The sequence below is a fragment of the Stomoxys calcitrans genome, chromosome 3 (assembly GCF_963082655.1).
Source record: "Stomoxys calcitrans chromosome 3, idStoCalc2.1, whole genome shotgun sequence".
NCBI classification, from domain to species: Eukaryota; Metazoa; Arthropoda; class Insecta; order Diptera; family Muscidae; genus Stomoxys; species Stomoxys calcitrans.
In genome coordinates this window covers 188404822-188426497 of record NC_081554.1, presented here as the reverse complement: position 1 = coordinate 188426497, position 21676 = coordinate 188404822, and the positions used below count along the sequence as shown (strand labels likewise).

The 21676-nt window shown below is 34.8% G+C and overlaps 1 protein-coding gene across 9 annotated transcripts in view; it reads left to right on the top strand.

Annotated features, from left to right (window-relative positions):
* The window catches only part of LOC106081378 (sodium/potassium/calcium exchanger Nckx30C), a 351807-nt gene that overhangs the window by 208998 nt on the left and 121133 nt on the right, over positions 1 to 21676 (top strand). For 7 of the 9 annotated variants that reach the window (XM_059365276.1, XM_059365283.1, XM_059365278.1 and 4 more), the window contains exon 4: positions 6290 to 6515. In XM_059365276.1, the coding sequence (XP_059221259.1) occupies positions 6290 to 6515 (226 nt within the window). The remainder of the gene's footprint in view (positions 1 to 6289; positions 6516 to 21676) is intronic. The other 2 variants (XM_059365280.1, XM_059365282.1) reach the window with 2 other exon arrangements.

Sequence of the window (21676 nt, the reverse complement as noted above, 5' to 3'; positions counted from 1 at the left end):
TAGTAGTTCAATATATATTGTTTAACACTTTGGGATGTAGAAGAATGACAGCATAACGCGTTGGGAAGTAATAGTATAACAGTATAACCTTTTTGAAAATAGAAGAACAACAGTAAAGGCCACAGGAAATACTACTACTATATTTCAGTTGAGCATTCCACTTAAAGAACAGGGTATACCTCTCTCATATCAATGAGGACTTTCCGATTACTGTTTATGTTCAATGATAAGGGGCATGCTTTTTATTGCCGAGTCCGAACGGTGTGCGGCATAGCGACCTCACTTTGTAGAGAAGTTTTAAAATGACAGGAAACCTCACAAATGTAGCCACTATTAGTAAAGGGAAAACCAGTGCTGAAAAATTTTCTGATGTTCACGACCGGATTTGAACCCAGACATTCGGCATCATAGGCTAACATCTAACACTGCTGTCTTTACCACGGGAAATAGGAATTGTAAAGGAGTATAACACTTTGGGTAATTTAACAGTAGAACTCTTTTGGGATATATTAGTATTACATTACAATACGTTGAGAAGTAGTAGTATAACAGTATAACCCTTTGGGAAGAAGTAGTACAATGGTATAACAGTTTGGGAAGAAGTAGTATAACTTTGAGAAGTAGTCGTTTAAGAGTATAACATTATGGGAAGAAGTTGTATAACAATATAACTGTGTAGAAGTAGTTTAACATTACAGCACTTTGGGAGAAGTAGTATAACAATACAGAATACAGTACTTTGAAAAGAAGTAGAACAGTATTTGAATTTTGGTAAGTAGTAGTATAACTGTACAATGCTTTAGCAAATAGTAGTATAAGTGTATAACACATTAGAAGGACGTAGTATAACAGTTAAACACTTGAAAAATAGTTGCATAATAGTATAAGACTTTGCGAAGTTATACCAAAACAGCAAAACTTTACGAAGGATAAGTGTATGAGTGTTACACTTTTGGAAGTTATAGTAAATCAGTAATATTTTGGGGTGTCGTAGCAAAACAGTATAACACTTGAAACAATAAGTATAACAGTATAACACTTAAAAAAATGTAAAAAAACATATATCACTTTGAAAAGTAGTAGTATAACAGTAGAACGCTTTGGAAAGAAGTAGTATAACAGTTTTGGAAGAAAAAGTTTAACAGTAATATTTTGGGATGAAGTAGTAAAAGTAATAGATTTTTGTAAGCAGTACAATAACAGTACAACACTTTGGGAAGTAGAAGTATAAGAGTATAACATTATTGGAATAAGTTGTATAACAGTACAGCACTTTGGGAAGAAGTGAAACAGTATAAAAGTTTAGTAAGCAGTACTATAATATTACAACACTTGGGAGGAAGTAGTATAACAGTTAAACTCTTTGGAAAGTAGTTGCATAACAATATTAGACTTTGGCAAGTTATACTATAACTGTGCAAATCTTTGGAAACCATAAGAGTATTAGTGCTACACTTTTGAAAGTAGTAATAAAACAGCATAACATTGGGTATGTAGTAGCAAAACAGTATAACACCTAGGACGAAGAAGTATAACAGGGGAAGTATAACGCTTTGGAAAGTAGCAGTATAACCGTATAACATTTCGGAATTTAACAGAAAAATAGTATAACACTTTATAACGTAGCACTATGACACATTCCAAAGTAGTAGTATAAACTATTTGGAAAATAGTAGTTTTCCAGTATAAAGCTTTGGGAAGTAGCAATATAACAGTACAACACATTGGGACTAACAATAATGAACTTTGGGAAGTTATTTTTAAATTGTGCAAAACTTTGGGAAAGATAAGTATATTAGTGTTACACTCTTGGTAGTAAAACAGTATAACATTCTGGTAGTTAAACAGTATAACAGTTTGATTTCTTAGGATGTAGCAGCAAAACAATATTAGACCTAGGAAAAAGAAGTATAACAGTGTAACACTTTAAAAATTGTAATTAACCGTATATCACTTTGAGAAGGAGAAGTATTACACTCTGGAAACTAGCAGTATAACCGCATAACATTTAAAAAGCTCGAAGTGTAATAGTATGACACTTTATAAAGTAGCAGTATGACACTTTCAAGATTAGTTGTATAATGTATGAGTTTTTGGGAAGTAATATATTTTCAGTAAGAAGCTTTGAAAAGTATCATTATAACTTTATAACACTTTGAGAAATAGTAATATAACAATACAAAGCTTTGGGATGTAGTGTACCGGTTTGTAGCATAACATTAGTAGTATAAAAGTATAGCACTTTGCTTATACAGCAACCTGGTACATTGAGATTTCAATTAGGAATTGAAGAACGTCAGACGCTAAGTAATAGGACTATCGACATTAGACTTGTGCAGCAACGCAGTGAAAGAAATCGAAGAAAATAGTAAAAACTATGTCGTGTATGAACGAGTAGAGATATATCTTTGAAATAGTATTTTCGGAATGGTAAGAGCTGAGATGTTAGCGAGATTGTGTGCAAAATTTCAAAGTCATAGGTTGTCCGGACGTCTTTTGGCAGGCCCCTAAAGTTGGTCACCACGGTATTTCGAAAATTGTTGGATCTGCCAAATCTTCGTTTGTGGTCCGATTTTCAAAATTTTTCCTGGATAGAGGAGAAACACGACGAGAAATTGAGGTCTACAATATCTCGTCTTTCTTCGAGGATACTAGACTTTTATTTATTTTTCTGCCGCAAAAAGTATTCACATCTAGTTGGGATTTATTCAATCTGTATCTGAAAATTTTTGTTTTTCCCCAGTCTTTCTGGAATGGGTTCTAATGAAAACCCTTCGCTTAAAATGTTTAATGTTTTAACTATATTGAGATTTTTTGCAGGATATTGTCCGGCTCTAGAACATTTTGTTTAATGCTTTCTTTTGAAAGAATATTTATTAATCAGCAAATTCCCTCAGGTACATAGGCTGTATACGTAGAGTCTCCATGTCTGGTTGTCATCTGATAAGTATCTGAGTTCGTTGAATGATTTCTGGGTTTCGTTAAAAATTGTACGACTCTATGACGTCCTTGGTCGTACTCGTCTCCGCGAACCCTGTGGGTTCCATTCAAGTGCTGCGTGACATAACTCGCGGTATGGCTTTCTTCGTGTGTGCTCAAGCCAGCTATTTTTGCTATATGAAGAAATTGCTCATTAGAAACTATTCTGGGCCACCTGATCTTTAGAATATTTCGCAAGAATCTGCTGGTGATGGCCTGAAGTTTGATCTTAATGGCTGATTTTTTTTATTCAACGAATCGCATAGCAAAAAAACATATAAAATAAGCAAAAGCGTGGTGTTGCTAAAAGCAGCCGTATTGCGATTTCTGGTTGGCCATGAACCTTCATCAGCGGAATTGGTCAAATGGATCAATGACTAATCTAAATTGCTTGAACAATCCGGCTAATGATGGAACACCACTTCTTTCTATGGCTGCCTCCACATTTCCGTAAAATACAAACCTCGCATTGAATGTTTGATGTTCAAGTTCAAATAAGCCATAGTTCAAAACTCCACTGCTAGATGGATCATCAATATATACTCTTTTATAAGACCTTTTTAAAGGGTAAAATACTGGCAGTCTGGCTCCTATGTGACGCTATTAGGAGCCAGTTGAAATCAGACTCTCCAGACTCACTTCTGTTCTGTGTTTTACCAAAGTTTCGAAGGATCAAAAACATTGGTAGGATGCGAACTCACCAATACCACAGCGGTTAAACCAGCTCGTTACCAAATTAACAACCGCGGTGCTCTTCTAATCCAATGCCCCAATATCTCAAGAACTTCATGAATAGTTAGTACCACGAAGTCCTTTTCTTTACAGTGTAGATGGTTAACCCTCGTCACCTGCTGCCTTGTTATTTTTAGACAGGTTAATATCATTTTTGATTTTAAAATACAATTGTTAAAATTAATTTTAAATTGATTGTTCCCCTTCATTGTCATTATATAAGTATAATTTTTTTTAATTTCCATAATTATATAAGATTTTCATCAAAAGCCTGTAACGATTGTTGAAAAAAAAACTTTCATTTCACAAAATTTAACATAAAGCTAGACATATTCAAAAATACATTTCATTAACAGTTTTTCATAAAATATATTTATAAAAAAGTTTTATTGTTTAGCCAGCTATACATACATCAATTTAAAAAAGCTTTTTCTTTAAACAAAAGATATACTCAAAACTTTTAAGCTCATCTTTTAAAGCCTATTTCTCTTTTTTACAGAAAAGTTTGACGACAAAAGTTCGTTTGTACGTTTGTTCAAACGCTCGCTCGCTAGCTCGCTATAACTATAATTTACACTACAGCTTGTATGGTTTATGAAACTTTGATTTGAATTTGTTTAACTTAAAAAAAATATAGTTTGTCGTTTTTTAAGTTTTTATTTGAAATATTCCTTTTGTTCTTGTTTGGAAAACTATATTTTTTTTTGCTTGTATTTTGTTCCTTTTTTTAATTTGTTCTCTCTATAATTTCCAGTTTCTTTACCAAACCTGAAGAAACACTCTATCTATATTTATATAAATAATTTTTTTTTTTTGGATTCTCCACCAAAAATAAACAAAATACCAAAAAAATGTTAAATGGATGAAATGAAAGATCTAAAATGTTTTGAAAAAAGAATACAACAAAAACTTCCCACTGCGCTTTTATATTTAAAAAAAAAAGAAACTACTTTTATTAACAAGAAACAAAAATATTTTATAAAACCATTTTCTCTATATATACAAAAATTTATTTTTTATTTCATTTATTATTTAAAAAAAAAAAGAAATTTAAATGTTCTGTATTTTTGTTTCCTTAAAGCTTATTTATGTGTGTGTGTATATTTTTTGTGTTGTTGAAATTTGATTTGATTCACTCTATGTTTTTTAAGTTTAAATGTTTAATTGTTTTAACTGTTTTTTGTTTGGTTCCCCATTCTTTTTTGGTTTCCCCTCTCCCCCATTTGTCTCTATTATTCTTTTTGTATGTGATGTGGTTTGTGGTGGTTAAAAGAAAATCAAAAAAAAAAATGCAAAAAATTATATGTATGTGCCTGAGTTGCTGGCCAAAAACAAAAATCACTATGGGAAACAGCTTTCATATAAATTTCACCAACTAGTTCCACTTTCAATGCTTTTATGTCCTCTTTTTGGTATGTTATATAAAAACTGCTACCAAAAAAACAGAACATTTTTCTTAAGTTGCGAAATGTTCAGAACTGTGTTCATAGTTTTCTAGTTTGGCATAATTACAAATAAATTTTTGCAACCACTTCAAAACTAAAACAAATCTCCCTCTATCTCAAAACAATCACAAAAACCAAACCCTCAAAAAAAATGTTATGCTTTATTTGTTCACTCACTGAAAAAAAAATCTGCAAAGCTTTCAAAACAATCAAATCAATTAAATTATTGTGTTTTTTATACTTTTTGTAAATAATGAAATTTTAGTTTTTATGACCTTGGTTTTATGAAAATGTTTTTTTATTCATTTGTTTACTTATATAATAAATATAATTGGCAACTGTAATATTTTCAGTTGATTTTATTCAAATTAAATAAATAAGAAAAAAACAATGAAAACTGTGTAGCGGCCTAAAAGTATACTATGGAATTAAGGAGATTTCAAACACCAAAAATAAAAGCCTAAATGTATGCTTTATTATTGCCATTCGAAACAAACCAACAAGTTTGTAAAAACTTCACCACCAATTGCCGCCCTTAAGTAATCATATTTTCTCTTTTTGCTATAATAAATTGCCTAAAAGTATGCTTTACCACACACAAACACACTTTTCATTGTTTCCTTTCTTGAACTTTCTTCTGTTCGTTTATAATTTCTTACTTTGTTTCTTGATTATCAGTTTTCTGATTTCCTTTTGTAAAATGTGACTCTCTCTCTGTCTCTCTAAAGATGTAAACAAAAATATTTAATAACATAATCTCTTTCTTTTCTCTTCTTTTTGCCTATACTCTTCTCCTTCTTCTTGTTCTTTTCCTTTCTATCTCCAAAATATCGAACCAACTTTTTATGCCACTATCACTAAAAAAAACTCTACAACTCCTCTCTACGCAATCATATCTGATCTACCCGCTTCATGTTCATAATAACTGTCGCTGTCTTTAACCCTCTCTCTTTCTCTCTGTCTCTGTATTTCTGTGTGTGTTTGTGTTTTGTGTGCCGTGCCCTGTGCCATGTGCTTAACTCATGTTCATTATTTTTACATTCATGTCTTGTTTTCTTTTCGTTTTCCCCCTCTCTTTCTTTCTTTTTTTTTTCTTTCTCTCTCTTTCTCCACTGTGTCTCCCCTTTAAAAAGGGCAATGCCGCCAATTCTTCGGAAACCTCAATGGCCACACAGCCCGGTGGTTCGGTGACATCGAGAGCTGCCTCGGAGACGCGCTCGGGACCGCCCGGTTCGAGTAGTGGCGCTGGCACTACAGGTAATAGCAGTGGTGGAAACGCAAGTACTACACAGACTGGTGCAAAATTTCGTCATGGCCTATTGCAGCTTATGATTCACACAATAGATCCGCTACATGATGGTGAGTTCATGATGTTTCCATAGTGATGTTGCACTATCCCCTCACACACACGTACACATACGCACACCAAAACACCCACACTCAAAATCTTTCACACTGTCTCTCCGTCTAGATCTATATGAATACACCTCCCGCTATCAATATCCCATAAGCTCTCATTTTCAAAAAAAAAAACCTAAATCCACCAATAACCACCTTTTCCAATACCTAAACCAACAATTATACCTCGATAATAAAAATTAAAAATAAACAACTAAATTAAAAAGTTAATTGAAAACTTATATTTAAATTAACACATGCAATGGCTCTTTGAATGCTATATCGTTAGACGGTCTAAGAAAGAGGAACATTTTACAACAATTCAGTAAAGAAACGACTTAACCCAAGGAAAGGGTACTAAGAGTACATTTTTTCAAGTTGAGGAGCCTTTTAGTACTGTTTCCCAAGGACAAGGGTAGTTTTAGTTCTCTTTCCCTAGCGAAAGGGCAGTTTTAGTACTCTTCCCAAGGGAAAGGGTAGTTTTTGTACGCTTTCCCAAGGGAAAAGGGAAGTTAAAGTACTCCTTCCCAAGGTAAAATGTAGTTTAAGCACTCATTCTCAAGGGAAATGGTATTTTTAGTACTCTTTCCCAAAGAAGGGTTGGTTTAGTACTCCAATGGGAAAGGGTAGTATTAGTACTCTTTCCAAGGGGAAATGGTAGTTTTAGTACTCTTTCCAAGGGAAATGGTAGTTTTAGTACTCTTTCCAAGGGAAATGCTAGTTTTAGTACTCTTTCCCTATGAAAAGGGTAGTTTTAATACTCTTTCCCAAGGAAGGGTTGGCTTAATACTCCGTCCCAGGGGAAAGGGTAGCTTTACTACTCTTCCCAATGAAAGGGGTAGTTTTAGTACTCTTTTCCAAGGGAAAGGATAGTTTTAATACTATTTCCCATGGAGAAGGGTTGTTTAACTACTCTTTCCCAAGCGATTGAATAGTTTTAGTACTCTTTCCCCAAAGCGAAAGTTTAGTTCTAGTCCTCTTTCCCAAGAAAAAGGATAGTTTTAGTACTCTTACCGAAGGGAAAGGGTAGTTTAGTTACTCTTTCCAAAAAAAGATAGATTTAGTTAGTTTTAGTACTATTTCCAAATTGAAAGTGTAAGTTTTTGTACTTTTCCCCAATAGAAAGTGTAGGTTTAGTACTCTTTCCCAAGTGAAATGTAGTTTTAGTACTCTTTCCCAAGGAAAAGTGAAGTTTTAGTACTCTTCCCCAAGGGAAAGGCAGTTTTAGCACTCTTTCCCAAGGGAAAAGGTAGTTTTAGTACTCTTTCCCAAGGGGAAGGGTAGTTTCAGTACTCCTTACGAAGGGGAAGGGTAGTTTTAGTACTCTTTCCCAAGGGAAAGGGTAGTTCTAGTACACTTTACCCCGGGAAAGGATAGTTTTAGAAATATTTTTTTAAAGGAAAAGGTAGTTTACCGCTCTTTGCTAATAGAAAGGGTAATTTTAGTACTCTTTTTCAAGGGAAATGAAAGTTTTAGTACTCTTTCCTTAGGGAAAGGGTAGTTTTAGCACTATTTCCTAAAGGAAATGGTAGTTTTAATACTATTTCCCAAGGGAAAGGGTAGTTTCAGTACTCCTTACAAAGGGGAAGGGTAGTTTTAGTACTCTTTCCCAAGGGAAAGGGTAGTTCTAGTACACTTTACCCCGGGAAAGGAAAGTTTTAGAAATATTTTCTAAGGGAAAGGGTAGTTTACCACTCTTTGCTAATAGAAAGAGCAATTTTAGTTCACTTTTCCAAGGGAAATGAAAGTTTTAGTACTATTTCCCAAGGGAAAGGATATTTTTAGCACTCTTCCCCAGAGGAAAGGGGTAGTTTTAGTACTTTTTCCCAAAAGAAATGACAGTTTTAGTACTCTTTCCCAATGGAAAATGAAGTTTTAGTACTCTTTCCCAGGGGAAGATTTAGTTTAAGCACTTATTCCCAAAGAAAAGGGTAATTTTAGCACTCTCTCTCAAGGGAGAGGGTAATTTTAGTACTCTCTCTCTCAAGGGAAAGGGTAGTTTTAGTACTCTTTCCCAAGCGAAGGGATAGTTTTAAAACTCTTTTCCAAGCAAAAGAATGGATATAGTACTCCTTCCCAAGCGAGATGGTAGTTTTAGTACTATTTCCCAAGTGAAAGTGTAGTTTTAGTACTCTTTCCCAAGTGAAAGTTTAGTACTGTTTCCCATGGGAAAGTGTAGTTTTAGTACTCTCTCCCAAGGAAAAGGGTAGTTTTAGTACTCTTTTCCAAGGGAAAGAGCAGTATAAACACTATTTCCCAAAGAAAAGGATAGTTTAAGCACTCATTCTTAAGAGAAAGGGTAATTTTAGTACCCTCTCTAAATGGAAAGGGTAGTTTTAGTACTATTTTCCAAGCGAAAGGGTAGTTCTTGTACTCTTTCTCAAGTGAAGGGGTAGTTTTAGTACTCTTTCTCAAGCCAAAGGATAGATTTAGTAGTCTTTCCCAAGCGATAGGATAGTTTTAGTACTATTTCCCCAGTGAAGGTGTGGGTTTATTACTCTTTCCCAAGAGAAATGTAGTTTTAGTACTCTTTCCCAAGCAGAAAGTTAGATTAAGTACTCTTTCACAAGCGAAAGGGTAATTTTAGTACTCTTTTCCAAGTGAAAGTATAGTTTTAGTACTATTTCCCAAGTGAAATTGTAGGTTTAGTACTCTTACCGAGGGAAAATTTAGTTTTAGTACTCTTTCCCAAGGGAAAGGATAGTTTTAGTACCATTTTCGTAAGGGAAAGATACTTTTGGTACTTTTCACAAGAGAAAAGATACCTACGGTACTTTCTCCCAAGGGAAGGATACCTTTGGTACGTTTTCGCTTGGGAAAAGATACTATAGGTACTTTTATCCAAGGGAAAAAGATATTTTAGGTACTTTTCCCCAGAAAAAAATTTATTTCACTTACTTCTTCCCAAGTGAACTTTCGTAAGGAAAGGAAAGTTTGGGTACTCATTCCCAATGGAAAGGGTAGTTTTAGTACTCTTTCCCGAAATAAAGGGATGTTTTATTTCTCTTTCCCATTGGAAGATGTAGTTTTAGTACTCTTTTGGAAGGAAATTGCAGTTTTAATATTCTTTCGCGAGGGAAAGAGTACTCTTCTATGGGAAAATACTCTTCCCCGAGGGTAAGGAAAATGATAGTTTTAGTTATCTTTCCCATGGGGAAGGGTAGTTTTATTACCATTTTTCATGGAAAAGAGTAGTTTTATACTTTTTCCCAAGGGAAAATGTAGTTTTAGTGTTTGTTCCCAAGGGAAAGTGTAGTTTTGGTACTCTTTTCCAAGTGAAGGGTAGTTTCAGTACTCTTTCCTAAGGGAAATGGTAGTTTTAATACACTTTTTCGAAGGAAAGTGTAGTTTTAGTACACTTCCCCAAGGGAATGTGAAGTTTTAGTACTTTTATCACAGTGCAATGGTAGTTTTAGTTTTCTTTTCTAAGGAAGGGATAGTTTTAAAACTCTTCCCTAATGGAAGGGGTAATTTTAGTATTTTTTCCCTAGGGAGAAGGTAGTTTTAGTACTCTTTCCTAAAGGAAAAGGTAGTTTTAATACTCTTTCCCAAGGAAAAGGGACATTTTAGTACTCTTTCCCAAGGGAAGGGTAGTTTTAGTACTCTTTCCCAAGGAGAAGGGACGTTTTAGTACTCTTTCCCAAAGGAAGAGGTAGTTTTAAACCTCTTTTCCTGGGGAAAGTTTAGTTTAGTTCTCTTTCCCAAATGAAAGGGTAGTTTTAGTACTCTTTCCCAAGGGAAGGCTAGTTTATTAACTTTTCTCACGGAAATGGTTAGTTTTAGTATTTTTCCAAGGAAAAGGTTAGTTTTAGTACACATGCCCGAGAGAAAGTGTAGTTCCAGTACTCTTCCCCAAAGGAAAAAGGTAGTTTTAGTACTTTTTTCCAAGGGAAATGTCAATTGTTGTACTCTTTTTCAAAGGAATGTGTAATTTTATTGGCCTTTTTCATGGAAAAGTGTAATTTTAGCACTCTTTTCCATGGGAAAATGTTGTTTTAATTCTCTTTGCCAGTGGAAAGTTTAGTTTTAGTACTAATTCCCAAGGGAAGGGTGATTTCAGTACACTTTCTCACGGGAATGGTTAGTTTTTTTTTTTAATTTTTCCAATATAAAGGGTAGTTTTAGTACTCTTTCCTAAGGGAAAGCATAGTTGTTGTACTCCTTCCCAAGGGAAAGTGTAGTTTTAGTACTCTTTCCCAAGGGAAAGGGTAGTTTTAGTACTTCTTATCAATGGAAATGGTATATTTACTTTTCTTTTCCATGAAAAATTTAGTTTTAGTACTCTTCCCCAATGGAAAGGGTAGTTTTAGTGTTCTTTTCCAAGGGAGAGGGTAGTTTTAGTACTCTTTCCCAAAGGAAAAGAGTAGTTCTACTACACTTTACCGAGAGAAATGGTAGTTTTAGTACTCATTCCCAAGGAAAAGGGTAGTTTTAGAACCCCTTCCTAAGAGAAAGAGTAGTTTTAGTACTTTTCCCAAAGAAAAGTGTTGGTTAAGTACTCTTACCCTTGGATAAAAGGTTAATTTTAGTATTCTTTCCCAAAGCAAAAGGTGGTTTTAAACGTATTTTCCTAGGGAAAGTATTAGCATTTCTTTTTTATGAAGGTCTTGTTTAAATACTCTTTCCCAAAGTAAAGGATAGTTTCAACAGTCTTTATCAAAGTAAAGGGTAGTCTAAGCACTCTTTCCCGAGGGAAAGGGTAATTCTAGTTCTCTTTCCCAAGGGATAGGGTAATTCTAGTACTCTTTCTCAAAGGAAAGGGTAGGTTTTGTACTCTTACACAAAACAAAGGTTTGTTTTAGTACTCTTTCACAAAGGAAAGGGTTGCTTAAGTACTCTTTCACACAGGAAAATATTGGTTTAGTACTCTTTCTCAAACAAAAGGATAATTGTAGTAACGTAGATTAAATGATGTTATATTAGCATATTCTTGGGAAAAAGATGTTAAAGTACCAGTAGTTTTTTTTCCCTTTTCCAAAGAAAATGTTAGTTTGAGGACACTTTCTCAAAGGGAAAGATCGAATCAGTACCCTTAGTGGTGGGTATTTTAAAACATCATATTTAAAATTTAAAGTTTAAAATTTAAAATTTAAAATCCAAAATAGCTATTTATCCTATTCAACACCTTCAGACATCCTTTACTTTTCCTTTTACCACCGTTCTCCTTCTATCCTCATTTCTTTCCTTTTCAATGTAAATTTTCTTCCCAAGCTTTTTCAAAATATTGTATCTTCAACAATCAGCTTCATTAAAGCTCTGTCCCTCTAACTCTCTCGCTCCCCTGCCTTTCAACTCATTTTGTTCAGAACTAAAACCAACAAATATTGAAACTTCTTATACCATTTGTTTTAATTAGCAAATTTAATTAAACAAACAAACAAAAACCAAAGAAAAGAGCTTTTTTCAAATTCCATATATACGCCTTTTCAATAACAAGTATAACAAAAAAAAAAAACCAACGAAACCATGTTTAAGCTTTTTCAACCTATTCAATCAAAAAAAAATCAAAAAACTTTGCTTAACAAATTAATTTGACTTTATACAAAATTTAAATGAAGCTTTTAGTGTCAATGTTATCATTTGCTTTATTTTTGAGTTTGAGTTCGTTAAAACAAATAAACCAAAAACAAAATTAATAACAACAATTGGTTAGTTGATATATAAATTATACACAAATTATACATATAATTGCTTGTTAAATGTGTTTAAAATTTATCAAAATACAAAAAAAAAAAAAAAACAAAATTTTACAATTATATGCAGGGTGATTAACAAAATTAAACAATGTAAGGAAGCTTTAAAGGTTGTTAGGTGTGCAAGAAAAAATAGTTGTTGAAAAGTTGTAAATGCCACATGCTCCATGGTATAAAGCGTTTTAAAGATCCTAAATAAAACATTGAAAATTAATAATTTTTTTGGCTTTTGCTAAAAAAGTTCTCGCATAGTTCCTTCATTATTTTGAGCTGGAGTATACTTAATAAAGTTATTGCTGCAATTTGTATAGTCCTAACATGGCTGACATTCTTCAGCCATCTATTCCTCAGCAGCACGTCTGCTGTCTCGTCTTTGGTCATACTGTGATGCCGCTGAACCCATGAAATCTTGATAGTCTTCCTATTTATCTTGTTCAACCAGTTTCGATCTCATATAGCTCAGTGCCTGCCATTAGCGTTCCCTGACCGAAATATTACTACCGACTTCAAATGGTTTCAACAACCTTCAATATCGACAAGAACTTGGCCGCAAAGAAACTAGAACCATTCTTAAATCTAAATCTTCAGATTTCAATAAAGACCTCCGATTCGGTGTCGCCATCCTACCTGGGCACAAACATATGCATAATGCCAGCCCAGTCACCTGTTGGTGAGAACCGGCCAAATAAGCATAGTATATATCCAGGGTAAGGTTCACGGCCTAAGATTCAAGCTCTCACCTATCGAGCAACGATAGAGCACCATCTCCTACAGTGTTGTGACATGTATAGAGCAAACCAATCTTGGGTCAAGAATTACCATGAAAGTGGAGAAGAATCCACTTCTTATAGTGTTTCTCTAGTCGCAACCTTTCTTAATAGAACTCTTTTTCTAGATTTGTGTTGATAATACTGTGCTGCAGCATCGTATTGACTAAAATATCTTATAGCCTACACGATTCAATGTATGTCTTCATTGGCTAGGGTTTCCTTTCCCTTAATATTTAAAAACAACCTAACCACACGCGCCACATTCGGCACATACTTCAGCGAAGCATAGCTTCTTCGAAAATCATCTAAAATCCTTCTTCTATCGGATTGCCATCCGATCGGGTCGACCTCCAGTATGCAAATGAATTAACCTCACTTACTTTAATTGGCAATGGCAGAACGTCCCATTAGCCGAACTCGGAATATATTTCCAAGCGCCTTGGTCTTCTGCTTTTCTCCAATCTCTGACACAAATGAATCAACCGTCCTGACTAAAACCAATAACAGTTGTTGTTGTAGCAGTGTGTGAGGCGGTAGCCCTTGCCGATGAAGGACTACATCTGGTCAATCCGATACGTATAACCGGCTGCCATGGGATTGCCACTAACAGTAACTCAATACAGTGTTGCTTGCAGGAGACATCAATGGACCAGGATTTCATCGGTCCTCTACTACCCAGAGAAACCTGTTGCTGCCTGGGAGAAGACTGCCATTACTGGCTATGGCAGAATATCCCATTAGTCGAACTTAGAATAGATTTCCAAGCACCTCGATCTTCTGCGGTCCTTCCCCAATGCAAATGCAAATTTTGCCCATGAACATTCCACTAAGGAACAGGGGCAAACATCTCACCTATCAATGAGTGCAGCCTGATTCAGGTTTTAAGCTCAATGCTAAGGGGGTCTCCTTTTTATTGCCGAGTCCGAACGGCGTGCCACACCTCTTTGGAGAGAAGCTTTACATGGCGTAGTACCTCACAAATGTTGCCAGCATTAGGAGGGAAAACCACCGCTGAAATTTTTTTCTGATGGTCTCGCCAGGATTCGAACCCAGGCGTTCAGCGTCATGCTAACCTCTGCGCTACGGTGGCCTCCAATCTCTGACACAAATGAATCAACCGTCCAGGCTAAAACCGTCAACAGTAACTCAATACTGTGATGCTTCTGGGAGTTATCAATAGGCCGGTTCATGGTTGGTATTGTGTCCCTACCTAAGTACCGGAGTCTTTTAGCCGCAAAAACCGGGCAAAGACATAGGAAATGCTCCAACGTCTTATCATCTTCCCCGCATGCCCTACACATGCTATCACTATCATAGCGCAGCGATTTTGCATAAGTGAAAAAAAGCTATACTGACCTCCTTCTAACTTCCTTTCAGTAATAGCCTCGTCTTCTTACGATCCGGTTCACCCCATAGGATTTTCGCCGTCCTACTGACTGTTTCGCTGTTCCACAGTGTTACATGCAAGTTTGTCGCCCACACCCTTCAATCGGACTGCGTCGACTCGAAAGGCTTCGGGTTAACCAAGTTTATTGACGGCAGTTCTCTGGTCTACACTGCCAAATCGGCTGCCCTTTCATTCCCCCTTACTCCGTTATGGCCCGGCACCCAAACGATGTGGGTTGTGCCATCCTCAGAGAAGGCGTTAACCTCGTTCTTCCACTGCAAGACTGGTCGTGACCTTACTGTCCTGGTTGTTATTGCCCTTATGGCCATTTTATTGTCCGTAAAGATGTTCACACTCGACTTCCTCGCATTAGAACCACACCACCTCACGCATTCCGTGATAGCCCGATCTCCGCCTGCAGGTCCGTATTATGGTCAGTCAGTCTAAAACAGACCTCTGTGCCTAGGTTCTCAATGTAGACCACCAGGCCCACTCTATCCTCTAGCTTTGATCCAACCGCGTAACATGATCTTCAGGTATCCGATCGAAGACGAATATCAGATGAACACACACCATGAAAGTACCGAATGAACAGCGCCAAACAACCCACATTGCGACGATGATGAAGGGAGGCAATAGAGTTGGATACCCCACTCTCATCACTCTCCTCTGTACGCGGTCCAGTAGCTCCAGGGATGATTTTGAAGCTGCAGGCCATACATGTGAGTTGTACTCCATTTTCGGTATTATGAAAGTGGTTTAGATGTTAAGAAGATCAGACGGAGTGAAGTAATTCTTACACCGCTTAAGGAAGCCTAAACACTGCCAAGACAATATGTTCTCTGAACCTGTTGCATGGTCGTAACGTTGCAATTTTTCTCCCTAGCAGTCCACCATACTACTGAGGCGTAAGTAGGTATTGGTCTAATCACGCTTCTGTAGGGTCAGTGGACTATCATCGGATTCAGGCCCCATTTCGAGCCTGCGGCCCCTCTACATAGTGAGCCTTTTCAGTACGCTCCTGAATGTGACACTTCTCTGCTCAGTCAGCATTCGTAATAGGTTATTTAGGGTGGTCATATTTTCTATTATAAAAAGCTTTTACAAAAAAATTAACCTACAGCTGCCTTTAAGCTTTTCTCCAAACTTTTTTTTTATTGTTTTAAAAAATCAACAACCTTTAAAGTTTTTCTTGCGATCAAAAACAAAAACAAAAATGTTTAAGCTCTTTTCAATGATAACAAAAAAATTTTTGAAAAACCAAAATTGCAAAAACAAAATGTTGCATGAATCTGCTTCAAACAGAATGCAAATAACAAAAACTAACCCAAAAACTCTCTCATACTCTTCTCATTTAGAAAGCACTTGGCTCACTTTGCTTTTCAGCGCTCTTCATTTTCAAAACTTCAGGTGTTTGCAAAAATAAAAACACTTCAGCCACAAAAGAAAATCACTTCAAACACTCATCTGCAGTGATCATCACCGAATAAAAAAAAACTCACTCTGTTCAAAAATAGCCACTCTTTTGTACACAACTAACCCTCTCTGTCTCTCTGAATTTCTCTATAACTTTCACCCACAAAAACCACCACAGTTTAATGTAAAAAAGAATTTTGTATAAAAAAAAGCCTACACCCGTGTTTGTACAAAAAGAACTTTTTAAGTAAAATCCAAGTGATTTAATGCAAATAAACTGAACGATTTAGAGAAAAACCAAGCAAACAAACACAATACACCTTCCTTTCAAACAAAAAAATCCCGCCCCAAAACCCTGTGAACAAAAACCCACCCAAACCTCTCTCTCTCTCTCTCTATATTTATGTAAATCTTAAAACAACCAAAAAACAAACTCTTTCTCTCTCTAATGCTCTATCTATAATATATACATATTATATATCTATATATATAAAATACTACCTATCAAAATTCTATCTCTTAGTAGTTTCAGTGTTTGTACGTGCGTTCTTTTTTTGATTTGAGAATTAAAATTTTTAAAGTTGAAATTAAAAAAACCAAAGAAACCCCAAAAACAAAAATGTTTTTATGAGTGATTAATTTTTTTTTTTATTTTTAATAAACAAAAACTAAAAAAAATCAAGAAAAATCATTATTAATTCTTTAAGACTCCAAACAAAAAGAAAAACTTTGAAAGAATAACAAAAAATCGTATACAAATCACCCTGTATATAAAAGAAACCACAAAATATTTAAAATTAATTTTTTCATTTTTTTTTTTTTTTGATGTTATTTCGTTTTTTGGATTTTTTTTTTGTTTTTAATTTTGTGTTAAAGAGAAAAACGAAAACATTACTTACTTGTTAACTTAAAAATGTATGCTGTATAAATGACAAACGTGACTGCCTAAAAATATGCAAACAAAAAACTTTCAACCGTACTATAAGACAGTACTTAGTAGAGATGAAACCTTGAAATATTAAAGGCCTTATTCGCAAAATTTAATATAGATTTAAAATAGGTTTATTTGTCATAGTTCCTTTATAGAACTGTCAAATAAACCTATTCTAAGGCTTTATTAAGTTTTGTATATAAGGCCGTAAGAATCTGTAACTCGAACGAATGCCTTATCCTTCTATTGTTATATGAAAGTCAGACCAGTGCCATTAGACTTTAAACTACTGTTATCAGAAATCAAAAAAATTAAAAACATTTCGACGAATGACTTAGTTTACTGGGTTTGATTGTTAAACGATACGATTACCACCTAGCCTAAAACTATACTACGATTTTTTTAATATTTTATTTTTTAAAGTTCATTCAAATTTCTTTCGTTTCCTTTCGTTTCTTTTGTTTTGTTTCTTGTTTAACATAAAATTTGGAAATATTTTCAAATTTTTACATATATATACATGCTTTTGTTTCATACAAAAATAAAAATTACCAAAATATATATTTATTTATTTACAGTTAATTGATATATGCATTCATATATACATAAACATACCTAGAAAATATTATATACACTATATATATTCAATACATATAAATAATATTTGTGTTGTTATGTTGTCAGTTTGGAGTTGAATTTAAATTTGTTTTTTGAAATTAATTGTCTGTTTTTTTTATATTACAAAATCAAATTTATATGGTTATTTAGGAAAAGGAATATATATCAAACGCCCAAGTGTATGCTATACATATTGTATATTAAGTAAGATAAAAATGGTGTTTCTTGAATGTCTTATTAAGCTGAGATGGTGAAAAAATTAGTAAATACTGCATTAATGAAACATTTTTTACAGGTTGAAAAAAATTAAAAACTGATATAGGAATAAAATAAAATAGTTTTTATATATTTAAGCAAATAATTATAAAAAATGGTATGGGCATAATTAAGGATGTACGCTAGAAATCCGGCCGGGCTAAGTAGTTTATAGGCGAAATAAAAAAGAATAGTTTCTTTGCAAAGAATTTCGTACAAATCTTGCTGTTATATTAAATCTACGCAAAGTGAATTTTTGCTGCAATGTGAATTTTTCTGAGATTTCTATTATACGTGCCAAGAATGGTTTGAATTGTTCCATATCCTGATATAACTCCCATATAACCCGATCTACCGATATTATTTCTTGAGACTCTAGATTGGAATTCTTGAGCTGAAACCTTTTAGTTGAAATTCTGCACAATGGCATATACTATGGTCTCCAACATCCAAGCTATTGCAGACCGACTGTTGCTATGAACTCTAACATACCTGCCAAATGTGGTCTGAATAGATTCATAACCTCATATAGCTTCCATATAAATCGATCTTCCAATTTTACTGATTGACCACCAAATAGAAGAATTGGTGCTTTATGATGGTGTACATAAGATTCTGGCCAGCCAAACTTAAAACGTATTTAAAGATTTATTAGTTATTAGCGCAAAACCAGCTGAATATTGGCTTATTTGTATTCTCACAGTAAAATGGACAATCTAAATTTAAAATCCACTTGCCAACCTCACCCAAATTAACCTAAGAATACCCTCTAAAGTTACATCGAATTTCATGCAACCCCTTCGCCTCTTTAAGGCTGACCATATTTAAATAATCGACCTAACTCTAGTCGGTATTTACTTGAGAGTCTGCCACTGCAAATTAAAATATCCCAAAAACTAGTATCCTACGGTGGTGGGTATAATAATGAACCACATTTGAAAGGCAACTAAAGCAGCGATGTCCAGCCCTTTACGGTAGCGTTGATGGCAAGTCACACGTATTTTTGTTCACTTTGTTTCAGTCGATATTGAGACAACAACGAATTAACATTCGCATATTTTATTTCCTGTAAACGGTTTTAGCCCACTATTTCCCAATTAGCCACAGTGGGCCATTTACTCTGAAAAATGGGGCAAAATAAGGAAGAATTGCAAAATTTTGGCAAATATGGCCAATATCTTGGTTTCTTAAATCTTTAGGACTCCAACTTGAATAGATTCGAAAAGAGCATAGCCCATATTATATTGCCTGTAATTGGTTTTAGTCCACTATTTCCCAGTTGACCACAGTGGGCCATTTACTCTGAACAATGGGGCATCATAAGAATAAATTAAAAAATTTTGCAAAAATGGACAATATCTTGGTTTCTTTAATACTTAGGGCTCCAACTTGAATAGATTCGAAAAGAGCGTGGTTTTTATTATATTTCCTGTAAACGGTTTTAGCCTACTATTGCCCAGTTGGCCGTAGTGGACTATTTACTTTGAAAAATGGGCCATCATAAGGAAAAATTAAAAAATTTTGCCAAAAATGGCCAAAACCTTGATTTCTTGAATACATAGGGCTCCAAATTAAACAGATGAGAAAATAGCATGGTCCATATTATATATCCTGTAAACGGTTTTAGCCCTCCATTTCCCAGTTGGCAACAGTGGGCCATTTACCCTGAAAAATGGGGCATCAAAAGAAAAATTATAAAATGTTGCCAAAAAGGCCCCTAATTTTGTTTTTTAACAATTAGGGCTCCAAACTGGATAGATTCGGAAAGAACGTGCTCCATGTTATATTTTCTGTAAACGGGTTTAGCCCATCATTTCCCAGTTAGCCACAATGGGCCGTTTACTCTGAAAAATGGGGCATTAAGAAAAAAGAACCAAATTTTGCAAAAAATGGCTAATATCTTGATTTCTTTAAGACATAGGGCTCCAAATTGGATAAATTCGAAAAGAGCATGATCCATATTATATTTCCTGTAAACGGTTCTAGCCCATTATTTCTCAGTTGACCGTAGTGGGCCATTTACTCTGAAAAATGAGCCATCATAAGGAAAACAATAGCTTGATCTCTTTAACACATAGGGCGCCAAATTTGATAGATTCGTAAAGAGCATCATCCATATTATATGTCCTGTAAACGGTTTTAGTCCACCATTTCCCAATTGGCCAGAGTGGTATCATTTACTCTGAAAAATGCCCATAAGTAAGAAAAATTTCAAAATGTTGCCAAAAAGGCCCCTAATTCTGTTTTTCTTACAATTAGGGCTCCAAATTAGATAGATTCGAAAAGAACATGATCCATAATATATTTACTGTACACGGTTCTAGTCCATTATTTCTCAGTTGACCGTAGTGGGCCATTTATTCTGAAAAATATGGCATATTAAGGAAAAATTAACAAATTAAATCTCCAAACTGGATAGCTTCGGAAAAAGCGTGGTTCATATTATATTTCCTGTAGGTCTCCGAATTGGACTGGTCAGGAAAAAGGGTTATCCTAAAGTGGAACTCATTCTGGCTGCCAGTTTTAATACGAAAAACTCTCCGGATATTTTGGCTTTAAGATCATTTCTTAGAAATTTTGTAGATAAGGAAATTTCATAAAAAAAAATTTTATTTAAAAAAAAATTTAATAAAATTTAATAAAAATTTAATTTAAAAAAGCCCATAGTGGTTGGTGTGTGCTGCAATCTCTGCCTTTCCTTTTCCATTTGCAAAGAAAATCTCCAATCATTGATCTCTTCTCGAAAGAGAAACAAATAAAAATTGTAAAATTTAATGATTTTCGCCCTTACAGGCAAAAAACTTGAAAATGAAAAGGGTTCGGCAGAGCCCGCCCGGTATTCGAACTTGGGCACACGGAGCAATAGCGAGAGCCGTTGTCGTTGTCTGACGTTCGAAGCTATCAATGCAACTTCCAACAGATGCACAGAATCATGTGTACCATGGAAGTAGTGTAATTGTCACAGAAAAAAGTCTGCAATTATACAAAAACACATGCATTGGGAAAAAGTACAGCTTATAGACAGGGTTTTCGAGCGTGGTTAATATGGTAATTATAGGCAATTAATTAATCAAATTTTTTAGAAATTTTATATTTGGAGCTTAAGAAAAAAAAACCAACATGCTTTTACCTGTTAAGTCCCCCTTTTTTGTAATCCATAAAATACTGCCTAAAAATTCGTTGCCTTAGCACTCAGACCAAATGGCCCTTGACAATGGGGCGGGGGGCATTATGCAAAATTATGGCGAATCATAAATATTTCTTTTTTATGGGCCACAGCAGCAGGCTGCTAGCTATACCCTCGTGATTTTTGCCAAAAACTTTTGCCGTTTATTTATAATTCTGGCTAAATGCAAGAGTTTCTCAAACTAGCCCAAGAAATATTGAAATTCTGGCTAAAAACTGTAAATTTGCGTTACCGTGTTTTTTTCTCTTGCGCCAACATCTGCCATTATCGCACTGCAACATATTCACAGATGTGGTTTTGAACCTTCTCAGTATCACTAAGTCATACAGTAGTGAAAAAGCCAGAAAGTTTCCAGCGGTGTGGTACAAAACCCTCATTTTGGCAAGGACACGAGAGCTCTTCATTATTTGCATTAAGCCTTTAAGCCGTTTAAGGCTTAAAACAATAACACAAATTGTAGTTTTCAATTTGGAACTTTTCCCATCCTGAGAGTGAAAATGATGATTTTTGTGGTTGCACTGCCTTAAGGCCACTTTTACTTCCGCTTGCGTTAACACATCTTCACTCATCTCAACTCATGTTGAGGTCCTGTTTAAGTTATGGCCAAGTGTAAAGTTTTCATTTATGGTCCAGGCAGCCAAAAGACCCATAAAATTTCCTGCCTTAAATATGGCTGAGAACGCACACCTCAAGAGTTTGCCGCGCCAACATTTTTGTGTTAAATACGAAAAATTAAAAGTTGATCTCCATCTCCCATGCAGCTTTAAGGCAATTAACACTTCCATGACTTGTTGTTAAATTAATGGTGTGGGGAGTTTTGAGTTGCGCAACCGGAAATTAATGGTTAACATCTAGAATTTTAATA